The following is a 24,268-nucleotide window of genomic DNA, read 5'->3' on the forward strand; positions in this document are numbered from 1 at the left end:
CCTTCATTGCAGGACATCCCAATGCATCCACCTGGTATATTCACATAGTTAGGTTTTCTTTTTTTCCTTAAAAAAAAAAATCCTGTATAGACTACTGCACCAAGAAATAAAATGGATACAGTTGAAGATATATTACAATTAAGGGTTGAATTGATTTTCATTATTGTTTGTTTAAAACAGCTTCTGTCTCTGATGCATATGTACAAACAAGGCTATCTATATTGAAATGTATTAACTTCTTATATTTAAGCAGCACTAAAATTATTATCTTTTTAAAGATTTTATTTATTTGTCAGAGAGAGAGAGAGAGAGCACAAGCAAGGGGAGTGGCAAGCAGAGGGAGAAGGAGGCTCCTCGCTGAGCAAGGAGCCCAATGTGGGACTCGATCCCAGGATCCTGGGATCATGACCTGAGCCGAAGGCAGACGCTTAATGACTGAGTCACCCAGGTGTCCCCAAGCAGCACTAAAATTACTGAAGGAATGTACAAAGGTCCACTGAGCATTTACTTACTCAATTAGACTGACTAATAAACATGAAACAAATATTAACACATTCACATTTTTGAGATTACTTGCAGGTCAGCTTTGAAAGGCTAGAATTATTGCAGATGGAGCCATACTATTCTGAAACTATACCTCCAGAACTGATATGTAGTGCTATCCCAGAAACATACATAAAGACACACACACACACACACACACACACAGATTTGGGTCCAATTTTAAGGCTAGGCAAACAGAAAGAACAGGCTGTTTTATGTTTGTTTTAGAGCTGGGATTTATTAACAGCAAAAGTAATGATGTTAAGCCCTATCTGACATGGATATTCAAATGAAAACCAATGCATAACAGAGAGATGCTGAAATCATTCATGTAACTTTTGGGCTTGCTGAGTTGTGGTCTGATGATTATTTTTTGCTTTAGTTTTCCCGTTTGCTTAAAGTTCAAGATTTTAACAATATGAAAAAAGTTATAAAAATGATTTGCAAGTCCTGAGCTGCACAGGGAAAAACAAATTTAAAAATGGTAAATGGTAAATCCTCCCTGATGGTAGTGGTTTGAAAGAGCCCATTATTTACTGCTTATCTAATAAATACTACAAATTGTCTTCTAACCCAAAAGGACCAGTCCTTAAAACACAAGAGGACATTTTCTATTTTAAGAATTTATAATAAGCCACAGACTCTGCTTGTATCTAAATGTCAATTGGTAAGAAATGGTGAGTAACGATAAGCTGACTTGTTAAAATGAAGTGAGTTTAAAGACCAGGATTTAGAGACCTCTTAGCTATTTCTACCAAAAGTTGTACATTATTTTCTTAGTCTGTCACCTAACATTCTGTGCCGTTCTCAGGTCTCAAACATAATTGTTAGGTCAGAAAATTGTTAAGAACACTGATTTGTAATATAGTTGACCCTCAAACAACACAGGTTTGAACTGTATGGGTCCACTTACATGTAGTTTTTTTTTTTTTGAGTACAGTACTATAAATGTGTTTTCCTTCCTTATGATTTTAACATTTTTTCTGTAGCTTACTTTATCCTAAGAATACAGTATGTTAACATATATAACATACAAAACATGTGTTAATAGTGTATGTAATCAGTAAGGCTTCTAGTCAATACTAGGCTATTAATAGTTAAGTTTTGGGGGTGTCAAAAATTATACACAGATTTTCAACTGTGTGGGGATCATGCCCCTAGCCCCCATGCTGCTCAAAGGCCAACTGTAGTTACACTTACAAACAGAAACACACATTACTTATGAAACTCATGTGTATACTAATTTTAAATATGTTGATATGAGATTCAGCTGAAAGTATATGTGGTTTAAAGACAGTAAAACAAGAATTAGACACTCTATGGCATACTGAAAAATTAATATCTCATCATATAGATCTTAGTAAAGGATACCAGACTAAACCTATTCTTCAGTTAATTACTCTTATTATAAGTTCTCAAAATTAAAACATAATATTAATTGCTACCTGCCTTCAAAGAATAATGTTTACCTAAGTAAATGCATTAATAAATATGTTAATTAATTATGTGATATTTAAACAAAGGATAATGTAGGAGTTTCCTTTCCAGACAGCTATTAACTCTGAACTGTGTTCTGTATTAATAGTTAGGAAAATGCAACAATTAACTGAATAATGAAGGTTATTTAGTAAAATTCATTACTCCAGACTGTAGAGGGTAAAGAAGACACACTAGCTCTGGTAAAAAAAAAAAAAAGAGAGAAAAGAAGGACATGATATCTTTACTGTCCACACGGAAACAGAGGACCATGACAAGAAGCTTCGGTGATGAAGATAATGATGCTCGGGTGCCTGCGTGGCTCAGTCATTAAGCGTCTGCCTTCAGCTCAGGTCATGATCCCAGGGTCCTGGGATCGAGTCCTGCATCGGGCTCCCTGCTCAGCGGGAAGCCTGCCTCTCCCTCTCCCACTCCCCCTGCTTGTGTTCCTGCTCTCGCTGTCTCTCTCTGTCAAATAAATAAAATCTTTAAAAAAAAAAAAAAAAGATAATGATGCTCAATGGCGTAAGAGGTCAGTTCACGTGCAATGCCCCAAGGGCAAAGCTTTTCAAGCTTCATTGATGCCAAACACATCTTTAATGTTCAACAACAACAAAGGATAACAACATTAACTAGTTGTATAAAATCAAATATACAATTTTTATCATAATTTTAAAACACTTCTTTATGCTTTAAGTCAGCTTTGTCATGCAAAATGCAATTTACAGTTTGCAAGGCCCCCAAACCACACAAAACACGTAACTTTTACTAAACAGTAACAGAAAAAAATCCCCATATGATCATTTTTAACAGAATTCATTCATCATATTAACATTCAGAAAAACAATATCACAACATATTAGTAAGGTATTTGCATAATTCCCCCCATTCTGTTCTCGACAGGCCATATATCTCAATATTCCAGCATTAGTATTCTGCTATGATAAAGGCATAAAATATTATGCAGTGTGGACCGTTTGGTGTCTTTTTTTTTTTCCCACTGGACTTGAAAATGTGAACCAAATTTGGAAGTGAATTATTATTCTGCTATGTTATATAATGATTATTTGTTTGAAATATAGCCCAGAATTGATGGAAAATGGAGCAATAAGCATTTCAAATACAGAGAACCAACATAAATAGGGAAACAAAGACACACTAGGTTTCTTCTTAATAACGATCCAAAGAGCCAATACTGACATATTATTGGGGGAATAATGAGGAACAAAATTTGCCCTTACTTCTTCTGGAAGACCTTACCTTAAGTCACTCTTCCACCAGCTTCAACTATTATTGTTCCCACCTAACACTGCTACCCGAGCCTTTGAACCACTTCTGCTTCCCTTAATACAACCAGCTGTTTCACAGCTTATTTATCCCTATTTATCCTGAAGGATAAATCCTTATTTATCCTTATTTATCCTGAACTCTCAGGCTCTAAGGTTTCTCTCGTCCCATCCCTATCACCAGTCCGTCTTGCCTACCTATTGTAACTGGGCATCTTTTATTTTTAAGCCCTACAACATTTCCTTCTTGGTGAATCTTTCTTTGACCACTCCCCAACAGTATTAGAATTGCTTATGACTAGTTCACTGCAATATAACTTACCATATAAACCAGAGCACTTTTAAGAATAAAAGGGAATGGTATTATTCATGAGGCAGGAATAAAGGGGATATAAAGCAGAATTGCCTCAATATGGCTATCCCACTTAACAGCATATGTGACAGGATGTGGGTGTCAATCCTCTCATCTTTATCATTACTGGGTAGTGAGTCATTTTATACAATGTCTTTGAATCACTGTTGGCTGAAAGTGATCAATATTAACAAGAGAGACACAGGTGCTCTTTACCGAAGAATATACACATCTATGGAAAGCCCACCAAGACTGAGCCAGATGCTGAGGCTCAGTGGGGTTGGAGCAGCTACTTGGGCTTTGATGGTGAGAGGAAACTACAAGGAGGAGCCAGGGCAGTATGGGGAGTGGAAAGGAAAGCAGGCACTTCAAGGAGCCCATCTACAGTGGTAGATTCTGCAAGGTGCGAAAGGTTACATTTTTCAGTGGCTCATAGGCTTAGGGCACATCAGAGTCACCTGGAAGGTCCAATAGAACAGACAGCTAGGCCCCATCATCCCCAGAGTTTCAGATTCAGTGGGTTTGGGGTAGAGCCCATGGTTGTTTTTTTTTTCCTCTTCAAGATAAGTGTACTCCTCAATCCCCATCACCTATTTCACCCCTCCCCCTATGAAACCACCCCTTTCCAGTAACCAACAGTTTGTTCTCTGTAGTTGAGAGTCTGTTTCTTGGTTTGTCTTTTTCCTTTGCTTGTTTGTTTTGTTTCTTAAATTCCACATGTGAATGAAATCATATATGGTATTTGTCCTTCTCTGACTTAACTTTGAATTATTCTCTCTAGCTCTAACCATGTTGTGGCAAATGGCAAGATTTCATTCTTTTTTATGGCTGATTAATATTCTATTTATATTTATATTCTTCTTTATCCATTCATCTATCAATGGATACTTGGGCTGCTTCCATAGTTTGGCTATTGTAAATAATGCTGCAATAAACACAGGAGCATATCCTTCCTTTTGAATCACTGTTCTCATATTCTTTGGGGAAATACCAACTCATGTGATTACTGTATCATATGGTAGTTCCATTTTGAACTTTTTGAGGAAACTCCATACTGTTTACAACAGTGGCTGCATCAGTTTGCATTCCCACCAGCAGTGGAGGAGGGTTCCATTTTGTCCACATTCTCGCCAACACCTGTTGTTTCTTGGGTTATTGATTTTAGCCATTCTGACAGGTGTGAGGTGATATCTCATTATAGTTTTGATTTGCATTTCCCTGATGATAAGTGATGTTGAACATCTTTTCATTTGTCTGCTGGCCATCTGGATGTCTTCTTTGGAGAAATGTCTACTTATGTCTTCTGCCCATTTCTTAATCAGATTTCTTGTTTTTTCACTGTTGAGCTGTATCAGCTCTTTATATGATTTGGATACTAACCCTTCATCAGATATGTCATTTGCAAATATCTTCTCCCATTCAGTAGGTTGCCTTTTAGTATTTTGGGTTATTTCCTTTGCTGTGCAGAAACTTTTTATATTTGATGTAGTCCCAATAGTTTATTTTTGCTGTTATTTCTCTTGCCTCAGGAGACGTATCTAGGAAAGTGTTGCTACGGCCGGTGTCAGAAATTACTGCCTGTGCTCTTTTCTAGAATTTTTATGGTTTCAGGTCTCACATTTAGATCTCTATCATTTTGAGTTTATTTTTGTGTATGGTGAAAGAAAGCTGTCTAGTTTCGTGCTTTTGCATGTTGCTGTCCAGTTTTCCCAACACCATTTGTTGAAGAGACTGTTTTTTTGCCCATTGTGAGGAATGAACATGATTTGCATTTTTAACAAGTTCCTACTGATGCTGCTACTCCATTGTCCATAGTTTGAGAACCAGTGTCTGATGGGAACAAAATAATTGTTTTGTACTATACTCTGGATGCCCTGTCTGGGATTAGCCACCAGTTAGATTAAGCTCTTCTGGTCAATAAACAGCATGTGACATGCCCTTCCCTATATTACAAAGAATAATGACCGGGTTACACATACTCATGCAGATAGGAAGATATATCTGTATGAATAAGATACATGCAATAAAGAAAGTTTACTCTCTCAAACTCTTAAAATAAGGATATTTAAGAATTTTATCTTTCATATGTAGAACAGTTATGAGAAATCACTTCTCTCTCACATATAGGAAACAAACGCATTCTTTGTTTGATAATTGAGCAGAATTTCAAATAAAGAAAACAGGAAAATCTTAAGTAAAATATATTTTGTTTTCATGTATATATTGTGCTACCACACTTTATCATTGTTTGGTTTATAATTTGTCTTACCCAAGTTAATTATCATCATCTTACTTGTCTTCCATCAAAGGGAGAACAAAGGCAAAAACAAGATGAGAAATTACAAAGAAAAAAAAAGGAATGTGAGTGGAGAAACACAGAAAAGGATATTTAAAGGGAAAGCATTCTCTAGAGGTCCAGATTCAAAGAGTGTTAAGTCTCCCCATAGGCTAAAAAAGGAAGAGGGAAAAACCAGTTGACAGTTCTAGACTCAGGAGCTTTTGTATTACAGTTATACCATTTCTTCTCGGGACAATTCTCTAAATGAACTGTTTAAAATATTTGGTGGATTTTAACCAATATTTCAATATGACAAGCTGGCGAAGATCAATCCTTCATTAATTCCTGGCTTTAAAAAACTGCCTGAAAGAAAGAAATCCGTAACAGTGTAAGCTGGCCTTAAACCTAGGCTCAAATACTGCTTTGTAAAAGTTTTGCACATAAACTCCCCAGATTAGTTGGCATTGGCATTTCTTACTAAAATATATGAAAAATTCACTATTCTGATCAATGAAATTAAATCAAGGAGCTAAAACAATCTGTAATAGGTATCATGATGATACGATTCTCTTTGGGAAAAATCACTCATAGATAGCTTTAAAAAATGTTCAAAGACAAATGAAAATCTTATTTATAAAATAACAGCTAGAACTTAATATTTGCACTAAAATAGTTCCCCTTGGCAGAAGACATCAGACCATCTAAATAGATCTAGAATTGTCTGACTCCTACCACTACCTTGTCTCACGCCATCACGTCACTCTGGATTGCAGCAATAACCTCTTAACCAGTCTCCATACTTCTGCCCTTGACCCTACAGAGAATTCTCAACATAGCAGTCAGAATGATCCTTATTAATAGTGGGAGTCAGTGCCCATCATTCTACAGCTGACTTAGGGAAAGTGAATGTCCTTATACTGGACTACACAGCCTGACAGAGTCAGCAGGGAGTTCCTCCCCCAACCTCTTACCCTATTCTCTGACCTCATCTCGTTTGTCTCCTACTACTCTCCCTCTTGGTCACTTATTCAATGCCTCTCACTGCTGTCTAACACACTGGAGAAACAAAGACTCCCGCTTCAGTGTTTATTTGCCATTCCCTCCACCGGGAGTGCTCTTCCTCCGGATACCACAGTGGCTCACTCTCTTACTTCTTGGCACACTGTGGGGATTTAATAACTACACATTCAGTAATAGGACTGAATTACCTATATCCCCATGTGCAGAAGCACTTCCTTCATCTGCAGGAGCAAGCTAGAATCTAGCCAGCACAGGTCGTCACCAGGCACTTTCCTATTCATATCCTCTCACCTTAGAGTGATTTTAGGCAGGGCTGCAGTAAATGGCCACAACATGCTGAGTATTGCAAAATTTCCAAGGTTGCCACTCACCGTGAGGTCTCTATGAACAGTGCCTCTGGAATATAGGCAACATGGCAGCCCTGGTTTTAGATCTCTGAATTTCCCTTGGAATACGACAAATAATCCAGTCATCAATCATGCCTTCAAAGATACCTTAATTCCAGAACAGTCCAAACTGTGCAATTTGGCTAAAATCTATTATATCCCATTGTACTTTGGAATAAATTCAATAGTCTGGGAAAAAGAAGAAACTATAGATTAACATATCCAACCCAAGAAATGTATATTGTGCCAAATACACGTAAGATGTAGTGATACTTGCAGTGGAGGACGGGGAAGATAAGTGCAACACTTATCCTTGAAACAGTTTGAACTTAGTAGAGGAAAGAGGAGATTATGGAGAGAGTTTAACCACAAAACGGATATAAGTTTGAGGAGACGCAAGGTCTCACAGGCTAAGTGCATCATATCTGGATGGAGGTAAATATTTGGTTTTGTTCAACTTATAATTAAAATTGAATATACATAGAGTAAAGGGCACAAGTAAGGGTACCACTTGAATTTTCACAAAGTGGCTCTGCTCATAAAATCAGCAGCCAGGTCATGAAAAAGAATAGCCAGAAGCACTTGTCTAAACTTTTTCAAAGATTCAGATGATTGGAGCAGGGAAAAAAGCCTGGAAGATGGTGGAAATATTTGGGCTGATTTTGGTGACATCTAATGTTAACAAGACAGGTAGGTAAGGCAGAACTGAAGCAAGCCCTTTTTGGAGTGTTTCTACTAAGGAAGATGAGTAATATACTCCTGATGAGACAGAGTGGGGGATAATGCAATGCTCAGGATTTCAACTACCTGTCTAAAGGAGATGCTGCTAAACAGAGGTTGTTAATGTATGCTAATTAGGCCTGGGAGGATTAAAAATATGGAGGGGAATCATCTCTTTTGCTTCTCTGAAGGGAGGCTTGCTGAATGTCTTTCTGGGAATCCCTTGCATTTTTAGGTATGTTCTTACTCCTTTTTAAGATTTTTTTTTTTTAAAGATTTTATTTATTTATTTGACAGAGAGAGACACAGCGAGAGCAGGAACACAAGCAGGGGGAGTGGGAGAGGGAGAAGCAGGCCTCCCGCAGAGCAGGGAGACCGATGCGGGTCTCGATCCCAGGACCCTGGGATCATGACCTGAGCCGAAGGCAGACGCTTAACGACTGAGCCACCCAGGCACCCCCTTTTTAAGATTTTATTTATTTATTTGAACTAGAGAGAGAGAGAGGGAGAGAGCGAGCGAGAGAGTGCACAAGGGAGGCTCCATGTTGAGCAGGGAGCCCGATGAGGGGGCTTGATCCCAGGACTCTGGGATTATAACCTGAGCTGAAGGCAGATGCTTAACCAACTGAGCCACCCAGGTGCACCTTCGTTTTTTTTCTTTTTTAAAGTAATCTCTACACCCATCATGAGATGTGAACTCATGACCTTGAGATCAAGAGTCACATGCTCTACCAACTGAGCCTGCCAGGCGCCCCTGCTCTTACTCGTTAAAACCAATCTCTCTCACGGCACCTGAGTGGCTCAGTCGGTTAAACAGTTAAGCATTTGACTCTTGATTTCAGCTCAGGTCATGATCTCAGGGTCATGAGATTGGGCCCTAGTCAGGCTCTGCATGAGATTATCTCTCTCCTTCTCCCTCTGTCCCTCCCCCTGCTCTCATGCGTGCTTTCTCTCTCTCTCTCAAATAAATAAATAAATCTTTAAAAAAAATACATACAACCAATCTCTCTTCCCTTCCCTTCTATTATTTTTGTTGCTTTGTGTTTTTGTGCTCTTGGCAGCTTGATTGAATAACAGCTTTGGTTTATTGAGACAAACCCAATGTGACAAATGTGCGGTAGTTACTGGCCAAGAAAACAGGTGGGCCAAATGAACAAGAAAAGGATGCCCAGGAGAGCAATCCAGACTGCTCACTTTGAGGTTGGGAGGACCCAGATCTGTCCCTCTGTGGACATGAGACCAAAAATCTGCCCTGAATCGGGCATGTGGCAAGGAAGATGCCTACCGCAAAGGAGATTAGAGGAACAGCAGCAGGCCAGGGCTCTGTGCTCAAGCAGAAAGGAGGTCAGGAAGGCTAGGGATGCTTTATTGCATTTATTTCTCCCCCGACTCTTTCCAAAAGGGTTAGGAGATGCCAGAAAACCACTGAGAGAGTTATGAAGACTGTCACATGGAGAGGGAAGTAGAGGGAGGCAAGGAGGACAAGAGGGGGACTGGAGAGGAAGTAAAGAGAAGACATTAGGGAAAGAAAGAGTAGGGGGAGGGGCAGGGAGGGAGGAACAGCACAACCCATTATAGTTGTAAGTAATATAGAGATTTAATAGAGATCAAGTGCACTGAATAAAGAAAACAAGTCCATGCTAGGTTTCAAACAATCTGAGGAGTTTTACCACCTAAAGATGAAGGGGAAGACATAACCGGTTGAGGACAGGACCTAATCAAAGATAGAGATGAGTAGTGTCATTCCTAGACAAGGGCATTGTAAGGAAAGGGATGAGGTAGACATGAGGCTCAAACACAGGGGAAGTCAGTAAGGAAGGGAGTGTGCCTCTGGGACTAACTTGGGGTGATAATGAGAATGCAGAGAGGATGTGGCTAAATGCTCACATCCTCTTCCTCTTCCTTAGAAGAGCTCTGAGTCTTCTCCTTGCCCTCTAACACCATCTCAATGGGCTCTTCTGAGGTATTGATTTACAGATGTGTCACTGAGGCACAGAAGAGTTAATGACAGGGTAGAAAACTTTGGGAACAACTGTTTTCAATTAAGTGGAAGGCAGAACATAAACAAGAATCTCAAAGTGCACTCAATTGCTAAATCCAAATAGCTAAGACTGGAAAAACAGTATCTCTTTTTTTCCCTCTCTGCCTTCCTTGCTTTCCCTCTCTCTCTCCCTCTCTCTCTCTGTTCCCAATTACTTGTTACTTACAATATTCATTCTTCTTGCAAGCAATTATTCTTTTTCCGTTCTCTTTCTGTCTGCATGTTGATGGATACCGATTCCTTTTTCTTAATATCTAGATTTTTATTGTCTCCTCTTCCCCTAATTTCTCTTTTTCATATACCTTATTGAAAAATTTTTCTATATGATTCGTTCATTCTCTAAGATATTATTATGGGTTCTATTATATTTTAAAAATAATAAATGACCATTGTTACAAGTTACTGAGCATATATGACATGCTAGTTATTTTATAAAATTGTAAACGAATCCTCACAACCTGAAGCAGTTGCAATCATCTCCAGATAAAGAAACTGAGGAACAAGAGGCTAGCAAAAGGTAGACCATGCTCAAGGAGTAATCAACAGAGGGGCTGCATTCCAAAATCCACTGCACTCCTACTCCCTAATCTGAAGTTTAACTCAATTCTTACCATCTTGTCTTTGTGACTTCTGGTGTCCCATACAAAGACAGATTCAAAAGAACGCGTATATGTAAATTGTTGCTATAGTCTGAATGTTTGTGCTTCTCCCCCTCCCCCACCCCCAGTTCATGTTTTGAAATCAGGGGCCTTCATGAATAGGATTACTGTCCTGATAAAAGGAGCCCTGAGAGCTACCTTGCCCCTGCCACCATGTGAGGGAGCAGTGAGAAGACCATCAATGGGGAAGTAGGCCTCACCAGACGCTCAATCTGCCCGCACCATGATCTTGGGCTTGCAGCCTCCAGAACTGTAAGAAGTAAATTTCTGTTGTTCCTAAACCACCCATATATGTTATGTTGCTGCAGCAGCCCAAATGAACTAAGACAGTACTTAACTGCATCATGTAGTTACACGTTTAAAACAAAGTGGACTCTATTCCCATGCAAAAACTGGAAGCAGAGATGAGAAAAGGAAAGGGTAAAACTAACTAAAGGTCAGTAAATGCTTCTCTAGTCATTCTTTTATTGCAAAAATACTGATGGGCCGTTTTCTTCGTGGGGGGCACTGCATGCAGTGTAGGAATCTCCAGAGCAAGGGTCACTGGAGCCACGGTTTCTTCACTTTGCAAACGGGGATAACCTGGCTGTGTTATCGGAAAGAGTAAATGAGAAAATGTCAGTACGCTGGGTGGGGTGAGGTCTGGTGCTCTATCTTCTCATTTTTCTTTTCACTCCTCTTTACATGAGCTCCTTCTCTGCCTCTGTACCTTTCAGGCTCTCTCCGCGTCTTGCGTCTTGATGACCTCAAGCTGCCCTTCCTTCCTGACGCTTCTAAGTACATGATTTTGAGAGCTCCATGGGTTTCTCCACCAGCAGTCCTCCAAAACCTCAGCATTCTGGGGCTTTGCCACCATTGGGGACCCACCAGGCTTACATTCGGTAAGAGTATACCTTCAAAAGCACAAGGCAAACCATAAGCACAAGGCAAAAAGCACCATAAACATGTCACAGGCTTAAGAGTCCAAGGAGGTTCAAATCCTTCCTCTGCCAACTTGCTGGGCCTTCAATATTTTCACGTACACTCCTGATACCTTGTCTGTAAAATAGGGACAGTATTATTTCTGCACAGTGTTGGGTTACTGAAACAACAAAAGATACACAAAAATACCCAGTATTGGTGCAGAGACATAACTGTTGAACACTGAGCTTCAATAATAGCACTATCATTAATGAGCACAGATGTGCCCAGCATGACACCAAACACTTTTCTTCATGTAAATTCTAAAAACACTGCAGTCAGGTCATACCATATTACTTCAATTGATTTAATCACCTAATATTGTGAAACATAATCATCGTGTATTTTATAATAATAGTATTAATAGTATTTTTTTAAGAGTTATGATAAAATATGGTAGGTGCTATGGTCTGAATGTTCGTGCCCTCCCCAAATCCATATGTTGAAATCCTAACACCTAAGGTGATGGTAATAAAAAAAGGGGAGGGGGGAGTGATTCCCAACTTTCAGTGTATTTGATACATATTTTATATATCAATAAACCTACCAATAGAGTAAATATGGATGGAAAATATCTATATTAATCTCTTATACTGATTAAGAGATGGTACAGTGTAAGAGTCCGGAGTGCCTTGGTTCAAATGCTGCCTCTCCTATTAACTGGCCCTGAAACCTTGCGGAATTTACCTTACAGCTTGATGACTTCGCTTTCCTCATCTGTAAAATAGAGACAGTCAGGTAACCTCCTCACTTGGCTTTTGTGGGGATTTAAATGAAAATTCCATGAGAATTTCTCAGGACACAAAAGTCCTAAGTAAATGCTTGTGTTATTGTTATATTTGATGAATTCATCATGGAAATATGGTATTTAATAGAGAATACAGGCAAGATGCCTTTCTCTTTTTATCCCTTTCTAATTTTTACATCTTAAATTTTACATGTTGAGTTCAGTTAAATAATTTTTGGATAATTACTTGTTTACTATAATTTTCCTGATATCTTTTCTACAAACTATCTGAAAATATTTTAAGACAATTATTCTTTCACATTTTATCAAGTATATATTCCTTCCTAATGTACTCATTAAGGAAAATATAAAATAGAAATTAAGCCTGTTGCCCATCCCTCCCCCCCCCAAAAGGCTGCAAGAGTCCAAAAAGCTAAAACATCTATTATTAACATAGCTTGTTTGGTTTTCTTTTTTCCCCCTCTCGAGACAGTGTGTGCATGGAGTGGGGAGGGGCAGAGGGAGAGAGAGAATCCCAAGCAGGTCCACGCCCAGAACAGAGCCTGACATGGGGCTTAATCTCACAACCCTGAGATCATGACCTGAACCCAAATCACGAGTTGGACGCTTAACGGACTGAGCCACCAAGGCGCCCTTGCTTTGCATTTCTAATGATGTAGTTATTTTGTAAAATTTAATCATTCTTCCTGTATAATAACATAGGCAATTGTCTCTGTTATTAGGATGTTAAATCTTTCATCAAATGGAAATAACACTAAATTATTTAATCATTTCCCTTTTTCAAGCATTTAGATGCTTTTCCATTTTTGACTCTAACAAATAGCACGTCTGTGCTCCAATTACTACCTTTTGTTGATAATCTTAAACATAGAAAAATTATTTTCTTAACATATATTTTAATGAGAATTATTGAGAATAAATGCTAGAGTAACTTAAGGGCATATATTTTTATTTGAAAGTGAATTTCTTTATTTCTAATGAAATTCTATATCTACCTATCTTTTAAAATCTGTTATACTTCCTCTTTGGGGAATTATTTGTTCATATCCCTTGGTCTTTATATTCTGTTTTCCTTGTAGTTTTACAACTTCTCATGTCTTAAGTAGACATGTTTTATCTTGTGATTTAATGGAAATTATTTCCTATCACTTAACTGTTTGTCTTTTAACTGTATTTCGTTTGGAAATACATTAATCCTTTAATTTTTCCTTTATTCCTTGCTTATAAGCTTAAAGAATCCCTTTCCTGGTTTTCCCTTTCTAGTCACGATAAAGTTTTAATTCTAAAAGGCTTGCAAAAATATCTCACATAAAATACACACAGGTGTGAAGATTAAAAAGATTAAATATTAACCTATTAGACACATTGTAATAACAGCAAATTTAAAAATAAAAAATCATAGGTAAGAAATGAAATAGTTTGGAATGACATTTAGAAATATCATGTTCTCGGGGTGCCCGGGTGGCTCAGTCGGTTAAGCGGCTGCCTTCGGCTCAGGTCATGATCCCAGGGTCCTGGGATCGAGTCCCGCATCGGGCTCCCTGCTCGGCAGGAAGCCTGCTTCTCCCTCTCCCACTCCCCCTGCTTGTGTTTCCTCTCTCGCTGTGTCTCTCTCTGTCAAATAAATAAATAAAATCTTAAGAAAAAAAAAGAAAAGAAATATCATGTTCTAATTATACATCTGTCAACTGTGCTGTCTTTGGAGCAATAAAGGGACACAAATACTGATATTTTAATAAAATATTTTGGTCTGAAGCATTAAACATCTCAATGAAATTTTACAAAAACCAAAAACCAAAAATGTATTTTCATTTTAAATCAAGGAAATACCATTATTTAGTTCATTATTTAATTTTTTAAATTACTCTTGGAGTTCATGAAGTGATTAAAATAAAATGTTACAACACAATCAACCCCAGATCATTGCCATCTTCTGACTAGCTTTAATTATGATAATAAAAAAATAACTACAGACCTCTTACCAATTCGACCTATCACATATTTTTAACTTCCCCTTTCAGTGTTCACTGACGAAATATCGAATATAACATTTTAACAATTTCCTCCCGGACCTACTTTTTTTTTTTTCAAGAGTTATTTTACTATTTATTTGAGAGAGAGAGCATGAGCGGGAGGGGCAGAGGGAAAGGGAGAAAGAATCTCAAGCAGACTCTGCTGAGTGTGGGGCCTGATGCAGGGCTTGATCTCACGGCCCTGAGATCAGGACCTGAGCTGAAACCAAGAGTTGGATGCTTAACCAACTATGCCATCCAGGCACCCCAAGACCTACTTTTTAAAATGAAATTTAAGAGCATCCTGCAGACAAGCAGACTATAATATTAATACTAGGAAGTCCTGGACTTAGAAGCTGAAGGAGCTAGACTTTGCAAGTTCTTTTCCTACTATGTATGTTGAAAATTTCTGATCCAAAGAATCACCTGGAAATTCTGAACTTCCATTATTTCAGTCAAATGGAGTTGAGATCTATTCCTACTTCACAGGAGTTACATAATGATCGAGAAAGATCAGGATAAATGTAGTAACACATTTTCAGATTTCTAAAATTGGTAAGTAGAGCCAAATAATAATCCAGGTAATTACAATTTTAAAAATTCTACAGTTCTCTGTGGGTTCAAGAGGAAGAAGTACAAAATGACTGCTCCTTTACATTAGAAATGATTTCATGATTGTCTGGATCAGTCCTCTTCCATTTCCAGTGCTTGAATTCTTTCAAGCATCCTTATAAACCCACAGTTGAAAAATCTTCAATGGGCATTCATTTCATAAGCTGGCAGTTCTCATAAATTGTTATGTTCCTCCTATGGAACCAGAATGTATCTGCTCAGAGTTTCTAGCTATGGTCCTAGTTCTGCCCTTGAACGATCCTCCAGACATATGTGTACCTTCTGCATCAAGCACTTTCTCTGCTTTATTGTTCTCCAATGTATCCCCTCGTATCTATAATTTTTTCTGGTAAACTCCTACTATTCACTCAAATATAATTTATGTGTAAGATCATCAGGCATAGTTCTCCTGCACCTCAGCCCCCCAAATCAAGGCCCCTTCATTATACTCCTTTATAAAATCAATTGTAATTAAAATTAAATGATCACTTTTACAACATGGGCCTCCCTCACCAGTTTGGAAGCTCCACTGCAGTCTGTCTTGTTCCCTGTTGTCTCCCTACATCTAGCTTGATAAATACTGAGTTGGAAAAAGTTCAGGACTCAGCACTATACAGCTGAACCCCTGGAATGAACAACTTCACCCAGAGAGTGTAACTGTAATAAAGAAAATGAGGCTAAAGGCGTAACTCTTAAAAACATACAGTTAGAGGTTGATAGGAAAAGAAGAAACCATCCAAGGTCTACATAAAAGTATACTTCTCAAAAGCATTTATCACAATCTGCTTCCTTTTCACTTTTTATGCTTTTGTCCTTAATAACTAATGAATTCCCATCCGCCCAGATTTATACATAGTACGTGTCTCATAACAAATGCATATTGACTTAAGTTGTTTCAATCTACATAAAATTTACTACTATGTACATAAAGAAAAAATTGTAATATACTCTGACAAAATGGTTTTCCTACTGGGGCGCCTGGGTGGCTCAGTTGTTAAGCGTCTGCCTTCGGCTCAGGTCATGATCCCAGGATCCTGGGATTGAGCCCCGCATTGGGCTCCCTGCTCCACGGGAAGTCTGCTTCTCTCTCTCCCACTCCCCCTGCTTGTGCTCCTGCTCTCGCTCGCTCTCTCTCTCTGTCAAATAAATAAATAAAATCTTTAAAAAAAAAGGTTTTCCTACTAATTCTTAAAAAAAAAAAAAAAGAGAGAGAGAGAGAGAGACTTCCTGTCTTGACTTTTATTCTTTTGGCAGAAGCTTTCCACTGGAGCCATTGGGAAAACCATGGAGAATCCCTTGAATTACAGGCCCACATGACACATCAAGCCACCAAATTCTCATCTTCAACATTTATAAACTAAATTCCATAAAGACTTCACATGGTTTGTTTCATACGGACATGAGATACACTGGATGCTTGATGACATACGAATGTGACATTATACTATTACTGATACTATAGTCTGAAACCTGTTTTCTACACATTCTTTAAAATTTTTGATGCAAGATCAGTGAGAAACTGAGTATATATTAGCAACAACATGAAATCTTAATATACAAAAACATTTTGAAAGTCCATATCAACTCTTTCACAGTTTACAGATAAGGAATTTTAATCCCAGAGATTATAGGTACCAGAAAGCCCTACATTTAACAAATTTACTGAACCAGTTCTATTTAGCTTTCTTTGTTGCAAGCCAACCTGAAGAAAAAAGACAATCTTGCACGCATCCCTTCCTCAAAAAAAAAAAAAAAAAAAAAACAGAACTAGTGGATTAAAAATACAAGTAACTGAGAGTACTTTTTTTTTTAAAGATTTTATTTATTTATTTGTCAGAGAGAGAGAGAAAGCTTGTGCGAGCGAGCATACAAGCAGGGGGAGCAGCAGAGGGAGAAGCAGTCTCGCTGCTGAGCTGGGAGCCCTATGCAGGACTCGATCCCAGGACCCTGGGATCATGACCTGAGCTGAAGGCAGATGCTTAACCGACTGAGCCACCCAGACGTCCCAACTGAGAGTGCTTTTAAACACTGCCTTCTAATAGTCATTGCAGTCAATATAAATTCTATAATTCCCTCTGTGTAGTCCCAAATGGATGGTATTTTCGAAGTCTTGTGTATTATTAACAAGCAAATCAAAAGCACATCAACACCCAGGAGAGTGAATTTCCAATAGAACAAAACTCACCCACGCTGGCATTTTCATGGGCACTTGCAAAAGTATTGGGGGAAAAAAAGACACAAAACAACATGTATATTTTATTTAAACATTTGTTTTTAAGCTGAGGAAGTATTATTACTCATTCAATTGTGGGTATAAATATCCTAAGAATATCCATAACTAGTAAGATGATGGAGAGCTGATAGGAATCATATTATATATCTTCTTGGACAATAAGTAACAAAAATGCTAATGGAACAACCTTTTGGTCTGTTTTGGAACCTACATTCAATTCTAAGATGGAGAACATCTCTAACTGAGTTCAACCAACATTTATTGCACATTACCATGAGTAGGACAATATGCTAGATATTGATGGTGCAAAAATGGAAATCAGGGTCTCTCCATTCTCACTTATCTTAGAATTTTCTAAAGAAGGTAAGTGTATACTTTCAATATAAAAATTTACATTCCCACAACTAAATCTAAACTATCTTCTCTTGATTAAAACATAGCAAGAGTTCCCCTAGACCTTTCCCTAATCCTGTCTTCTCCACACGGTCCCTTCCTTTGCCCTAGGAAGAAAATGCAAACTCCTTAGCTTGGTCGATAAAACCCCAGGGGCTCTGTTCTGCTTTCTCTCCAGTCTCATCTCCTCCCACTTTCCCATCTGGTTCAATATAATCCAGTCACATTTACCTTCCTTCTCTGCTGTGAACACAAGCTTGCTCTTGCCTTCGGCCTCTGAACTTCGTCTTTTCTATCTGAAATGCTCTTACCTGACTCTTCAAATAGCTGGTTCACACTTACAGATTTCAAATACCACCTCTTCACAAATGTTCTCCTTGCTACTTGCTGTCAAGAAGCACCCCACTTCCCACCACATCACCTTTTTAAAATGACATCACCCTATTTATTTCATACATAGCCCTACTCACTTTCTGAAGACAGAACAGTACCTTGCACCATCAGACACATTGTATACACATTAAAATGAAATAAAAATCCTTCCCTAAACTTTTTTAAGCTGAGTTATGATTATATGCATTTGACATTCTAAAACTGCATAGAAGCACGTACTAATCAAAAGTATCTACCTACTTACCTACCTGCATATCTGCTTGGGTATCTCCCCATGTTGTGGGAGAGATGGAACATACATTAGAGAAGAAAAGTCAATGGCAGTTCTCAAGGGACCCAAAGGTTAGTTACCTCTTTTTTTTTTTTAAAGATTTTATTTATTTATTTGACAGAGCTAACTTGGACAAGCCAATTTCATTTCTCTAGGCTTCAGTCAACTTATTTGTACTTGTACTTATTTGTTTGTAAGTACAAACAGGATTATATCAGGCAGATGCAAGACCATTTAAAAGAGCTTTCCAGTTCTAAAATTCAGTCACTGGAAGTAGATTTCCCCCAAATTAAAGGTACATTTTTTATAACATGAGCACAGTCAGACAGGAATATCAAGCACTCAGTCATGGGCTTCCTGTCCATTCGTAGATTATTTTGTCTTACCTACTACTTCTTGATGCTTCATCTTGAATCTTTTTTATTTTCCATTCCAGAGTGAGAAAAAGTATTGAAACTATTTCATAAAATTATAGGGAATTATGTAGTCATTCCTCCCATTGAAAATACATGTACTTTTAATAGTGTCTGTGTGCTAAAAACTTTAAAATAATCCAGGAGTGCTAAGAAGAATCTGTTTTTACACATACAGTTACAGAATGTATATTACCACTATTATCAAATAACCTATACAATAAAGGATTTGTTGCACTTTCTGTTAAAACTAAACCCCAAAATTTCTCTCTACCACCAACACTGGAAAAAAAAATTGGGAGGAGGATGTCATATAAAAAAATAATAAAACAATAGAAGTGGGTAAAGACAGACAAGGCAGAATAATGAGACAAACTCTTAAAATGAACACAACAGTGCTTTTTTTCCCATCGCAATGCAAATGAAGCAACAATGAAATGTAAAGGAATCGACTGCAAAAAACATAAGGCATATAATAAAATTATGGGAACAAGATTAGAAGATGTATTAAGTAAAATTAGTTTGAGGTAAAGGAAATGTAGAAGGCAAACAGGGAAACAAAAATTCTACTTCAAAAGATGCAATAAGAAGAAGAGGTTCTTTAGCACTCAGGGAAAATAATCATGGACCTACTTTAATGCACAGTAGGGGTGCCCAAAATAGTATGCATGAGAAAATCTAATTTAAAATACTTCATATGAGAAATCCTGTAAAAATAAAATAAATTCTGCAGCAAACTTAAATTAGTTGACTGCCAACTTAACAGGCAATAACACTGCATTTGTGAAAAAAATCCGGACTACTTATGCAATAGCCAGTGTGAAATTATAGGCTGCATTATGCTGGAAAGATAAAGCATCAAGACCTGAGATTTATAAACATTTATGCAAAATGTAAACAAACAAATGGACTTGTGGTTGATAAAGTATATCCTCCATTTTACTTTTTCCATTTTTTCACATTCACAGCCTGTCACTGAATTTTGTTTTACCAGTTGTAAAATGTAAGAAAGACTTAACTTTAAGAAGGATATTAGTGGAGTCTGAAAAACAAACTGAGGGTTCTAGAGGGGAGGGGAGTGGGGGGATGGGTTAGCCTGGTGATGGGTATTAAAGAGGGCACATTCTGCATGGAGCACTGGGTGGTTATACGCAAACAATGAATCATGGAACACTACATAAAAACTAATGATGTAATGTATGGTGATTAACATGACATAATAATTTTAAAAAATTAAAAAAATAAAATTAAATTAAAAAAAGAAGGATATTAGTTTTATTTCTTCAAGATTTAACCACCATCCATCTTTCAGTTTACTATGTGATAATAACACATCAAAGCCAAGAGTGGTCAAAACATCATTTTTCGGGCGCCTGGGTGGCTCAGTTGGTTAAGCGACTGCCTTCGGCTCAGGTCATGATCCTGGAGTCCCTGGATCGAGTCCCGCATTGGGCTCCCTGCTCGGCAGGGAGCCTGCTTCTGCCTCTGACCCTCCCCCCTCTCATGTGCTCTCTCTCTCATTCTCTCTGTCTCAAATAAATAAATAAATAAAAATCTTTAAAAAAAAAAACAACATCATTTTTTCCCCCCAGAGGATCAGGAAAATTAAATGCTTTTTGGTTCCTTGAAAGCCATGCCAACTACAGATCTGGTAGAAATAAGTACATCTTACCCAACACCAAACCAGCTATATACTTCACGTCACTTAACACCATGACTCACTACTAATGATAGAGTGGAATGTGACACAGAGTTGTTATATAAGTTCATTCTGGACTGATTAAGGCCAAGGCTAAACCGAATGAGAAATACATCTTTTACACCATTTATGGTTTATCCTTGACCCCAATCTCAGGTATCTAGTGGCCTGGGGACATTTCTATTTTCCAGAAAGCAAGATTCTGTAGTCAAAATGTAAACTTTCAAAACTTCAAAATTGTATGGTCAATGAACAATATATTATCATTTACAAATATAAGAGAGCTAATATTCTGGTTCCATACCAGGCATCAGGCAAGGAGCAGGATGCTTTCCTGATGAGACCTTATTTACATCAATAAATGGACTTGAAAGAAAGAACCGCAAAAATGGCTCTCCCCACTGAAGTCCTACGAAAATTACTAATGGAAACTACAATGCATAGATCTCGATAACATGGTTGCTTTGAATGAGAAGCTAAGACTACAGCATGGGGCGAAATCTGCAACAATGAAGTCCATGCCCTCTCAAAATGCTCTTTGCCAGCAAATCCTAAATCTCATATCAACATTAACAGTAAATGTGGGGGACGTGGAAAAAACTATCAACCACTCACCATAATGCATGTAACAGTTTCCTTTGGTGGGATCCAGCTCAATAGCCTTCAAGAAGAACTTTTCAGCCTCACTCTTACGACCCTTGAAAAACAGAGAAAATGGATGATTCAGCAGTAGATCATGAAGGATTCTTTACCTCCTGGGCCCAAATGAAGTAAGTAGGCTGATGTCTACTTAGCAATCATCACACACACAAAAAAGTGTTTTGTTTTTATCTAAACAAGGATGACCAAGGAGAGTATGCTGAGAGACAAGACTGAAGTTAGAATCCTGGGAAACACCAAGATTAGAAGAAAAGACAGTGAGAGTGAGTTCATCAAAGAGATCAGAGAAGAGGCCAGGAAGGCAAGAGAAAAAAGGTGAAAAAAAAGGTTTCACGAAAACCAAAAGGATGAGATAGTTTTAAGGAATGGTGGAAAACATCATTTTCACTTTCTATTTTATTTTCTCCCTTCCATTTGTTTCCTCTTCATTTCTTCTTCCTTGGTAAAGAATTTGGAGCATTTTGGCTTTTAAGATGATTTTGTCCTAATGGCTCACTTTACGTACGAAGAAACTAGGTCACAGTTTGTTGAATCTCAAACGCAACTACTGTTTATCGTTGTTGATGCCATTAGGGACTAAAATACTCCTAAACCAGGATTTAATCTAAAGTTAGCGCTTCTTCCTAGCTACAGTTTTAAGTAAACATTACCATCATCACCAGAAGAAAATAAGCAAAAAGTAGGGGAAAAGGCTTGTAGGCAATTGATTGACTTTTCATGAAACAACATGAGTCCTGGCAGATCCTAAAACTATGTTCTTTACTGTGTTAGGGCTTCTGAACTAAAATTGCCTACAGAGTAACACAAAGGGATGGCTTGAGGTAGGAGAAGAGCCCCAAGAAGAACCTTCCTGGGGCAAGTCTGTCTTGCCTCACGAGGCTGGAAAGAAGAGTTATGTTGTCTGAGTGGCAGCGAGGCACTGGGTGGTGGACCTGTCCAGAAGTCATGGTCTAGAGTAAAGAAAACTCATCTTATCTCCTTGTTCCTTCTAATTTATACTCTCTCTACCATGGGAACTTCAAGCAATGTTTTTCTCTTTCTTCAGATATATTTTTTAAACACTGTTACAGAGATAAATCTTGCAAAGGTAGAGGTGTGTAATTAACCTAATATTCTACATCCCACCATTCAACTTCAACTCATTTCTCCATCTACCCCTTCCTTATTGTTCATTCACTCATTTAAAAAATTCACTGTCGCTACATCCTTTATTCGCCATTACTCTCCCCAGTAGGACCCAGCCTACATACAGCTTCCACCGTCTATAGCAGACGGCAGACAACCGACATCTTCATTTCTTCTTTCATTTTACTAATACTACACCAGTCAGTAACTTCTCTTTCACTCACAAGTCTCGCTAAATACCCAATAATTAAAATTTTAATTGCCTGCCATACTTCTCATAACATTTTAACTTCAGAGGGAAAAAAAGGAAAGTACAGGCACAATGCTCCCCACACGTACCATACTTTCATGAAGTTAATAAGACTTAGCAAGAATCTTACAAAGTTAGGATTACTTAAAATAATTAAATAACTGTAGTGAATCAGGCAGTATAATGTGTAAGTTCATATCATGGATTCTAGGCAGACAGAACAGTTCCCCCATTGGCGTAGCCATGTTTATAGAAAATTATATCATCGCATAGCTGTAATGTTCTCTATGATAAAAATGAAGACTGGTGGAGCACAGGGAATTTCTAGGGCAGTGAAACTATTCTGTAGGATACAGTAATAGTGGATACATGTCATTATATATTTGTCAAAACTCAGAGACAACACTAATGCAGGCTGATAATAACAGGGAAACTGTGTAGGGTGGTAGGAGGGTAAGGGAGTATATGGGAAATTTTAGCTCAATTTTTTAAAAACATTTTATTTATTTATTTGGGGGGAAGCACAAGTGGGGGGAAGGGCAGAGGAAGGGGGGAGAGATAATCCCAAGCAGACCCTGCACTGCTCGCAGAGCCTGACCCCATGACCCTGAGATCACAACCCAAGCCAAAATCAAGAGTCAGATGCCCAACTGATTAAGCCACCCAGGCGCCCCTCAATTCTTTTTTATAAACCTAAAACTGCTCTAAAGATAAAGTATATTAATTTTAAAAAGAAGATATCAAATCTATTTCATAAGATTAGATTATCTAAGGCAGAAACATAAAAAGTAGTTATTATAGTACCTAGGTATATTTTAAGTTTTAATGAATGCTAACTATTACACACACACATACACACACACAGTATGCAATAGAATGCAGAATTCTGAATGTCAAAGAATACGTTTTGTTATATACACAGTCTCAGAAACGTGGTCAGCCTTTAAATGATTAGAAAATGATGTACAAAGAACTTGCAGAGGATAAGATGCAAAATGAAAGCTGTCATTGTAAAGAGTCTGTACAAATGTTATATACAAAGATATAAAGGGTCCGTGAACCTTCTTCCACTTTAAGTTTTTCAGGATAGAGAAGAAACTAGCTCATTTACCAATGTCACAGTAAATGGGGTTATAAAATGCTTGTGTGTAGTCCACTGGCAAAACAATAGTATGTAGCATTAAAAACATGCACCAGATCTCAAAGGACTCTGGTTGTTCAGTGGACCAAGTTATTAAAGGCAATGAGTCCCAACATCTCCTAGATGCAAAATAAACACATTGAAGGCCAGAACATTCTTTCTAGGGAGGGAGTACCAAACCATCATGCAAAAACCTATCTTTCTGCTTTGATCACTATTTATTTAGTCAAGTGCCAAATAATGAGGAGGAAAATAAAATCCTCACAAGAGTATATAAAATCAAGAGTCAACCAAATGCATAAACCAACCACACACATATATTACTGGGTCTTAGGAAGAAATATGGTGCCTGGGAGGTTAATGCTAGGCTAAATCCAATTTATCCTTTCAACTATTATTGCTTTAGAAAGATGACAGTTAAGAAAGTAGAGAAGAAAAAGTCATTTCTCGGCAGGTTTTTCTTGGTGCTTTTAGATTTTGTCAGCATTTCCTACAAGGAAGCATTGTGGAGTAGCCACTGGTTGTACAAACTCCTCGCATCAAGCACCATTACTCATTTTGTATATTGGTTGACGTCTGAACATGTGTGGTGGTTTG

At 37.9% G+C, this 24,268-nt stretch overlaps 1 protein-coding gene across 2 annotated transcripts in view; it reads right to left on the minus strand.

Annotated features, from left to right (window-relative positions):
• The window catches only part of TMTC2 (transmembrane O-mannosyltransferase targeting cadherins 2), a 395,147-nt gene that overhangs the window by 67,363 nt on the left and 303,516 nt on the right, over nt 1-24,268 (minus strand). Inside the window, exons 9-10 of one of the 2 annotated variants that reach the window (XM_064590832.1) lie at nt 21,111-21,192; nt 11,223-11,654 (exon numbers count right to left, since the gene is read on the minus strand). In XM_064590832.1, the coding sequence (XP_064446902.1) occupies nt 11,380-11,654; nt 21,111-21,192 (357 nt within the window). In that variant the 3' untranslated portion in view covers nt 11,223-11,379. Of the gene's footprint in view, nt 1-11,222; nt 11,655-21,110; nt 21,193-24,268 lie in introns of those variants that run through there. The other variant, XM_045872892.3, reaches the window with a different exon arrangement.

Source organism: Mirounga angustirostris, unplaced genomic scaffold, assembly GCF_029215605.1.
Source record: "Mirounga angustirostris isolate CCGP_5_RB_7025 unplaced genomic scaffold, mMirAng1.0.hap1 SCAF_5, whole genome shotgun sequence".
Lineage (NCBI taxonomy): Eukaryota > Metazoa > Chordata > Mammalia > Carnivora > Phocidae > Mirounga > Mirounga angustirostris.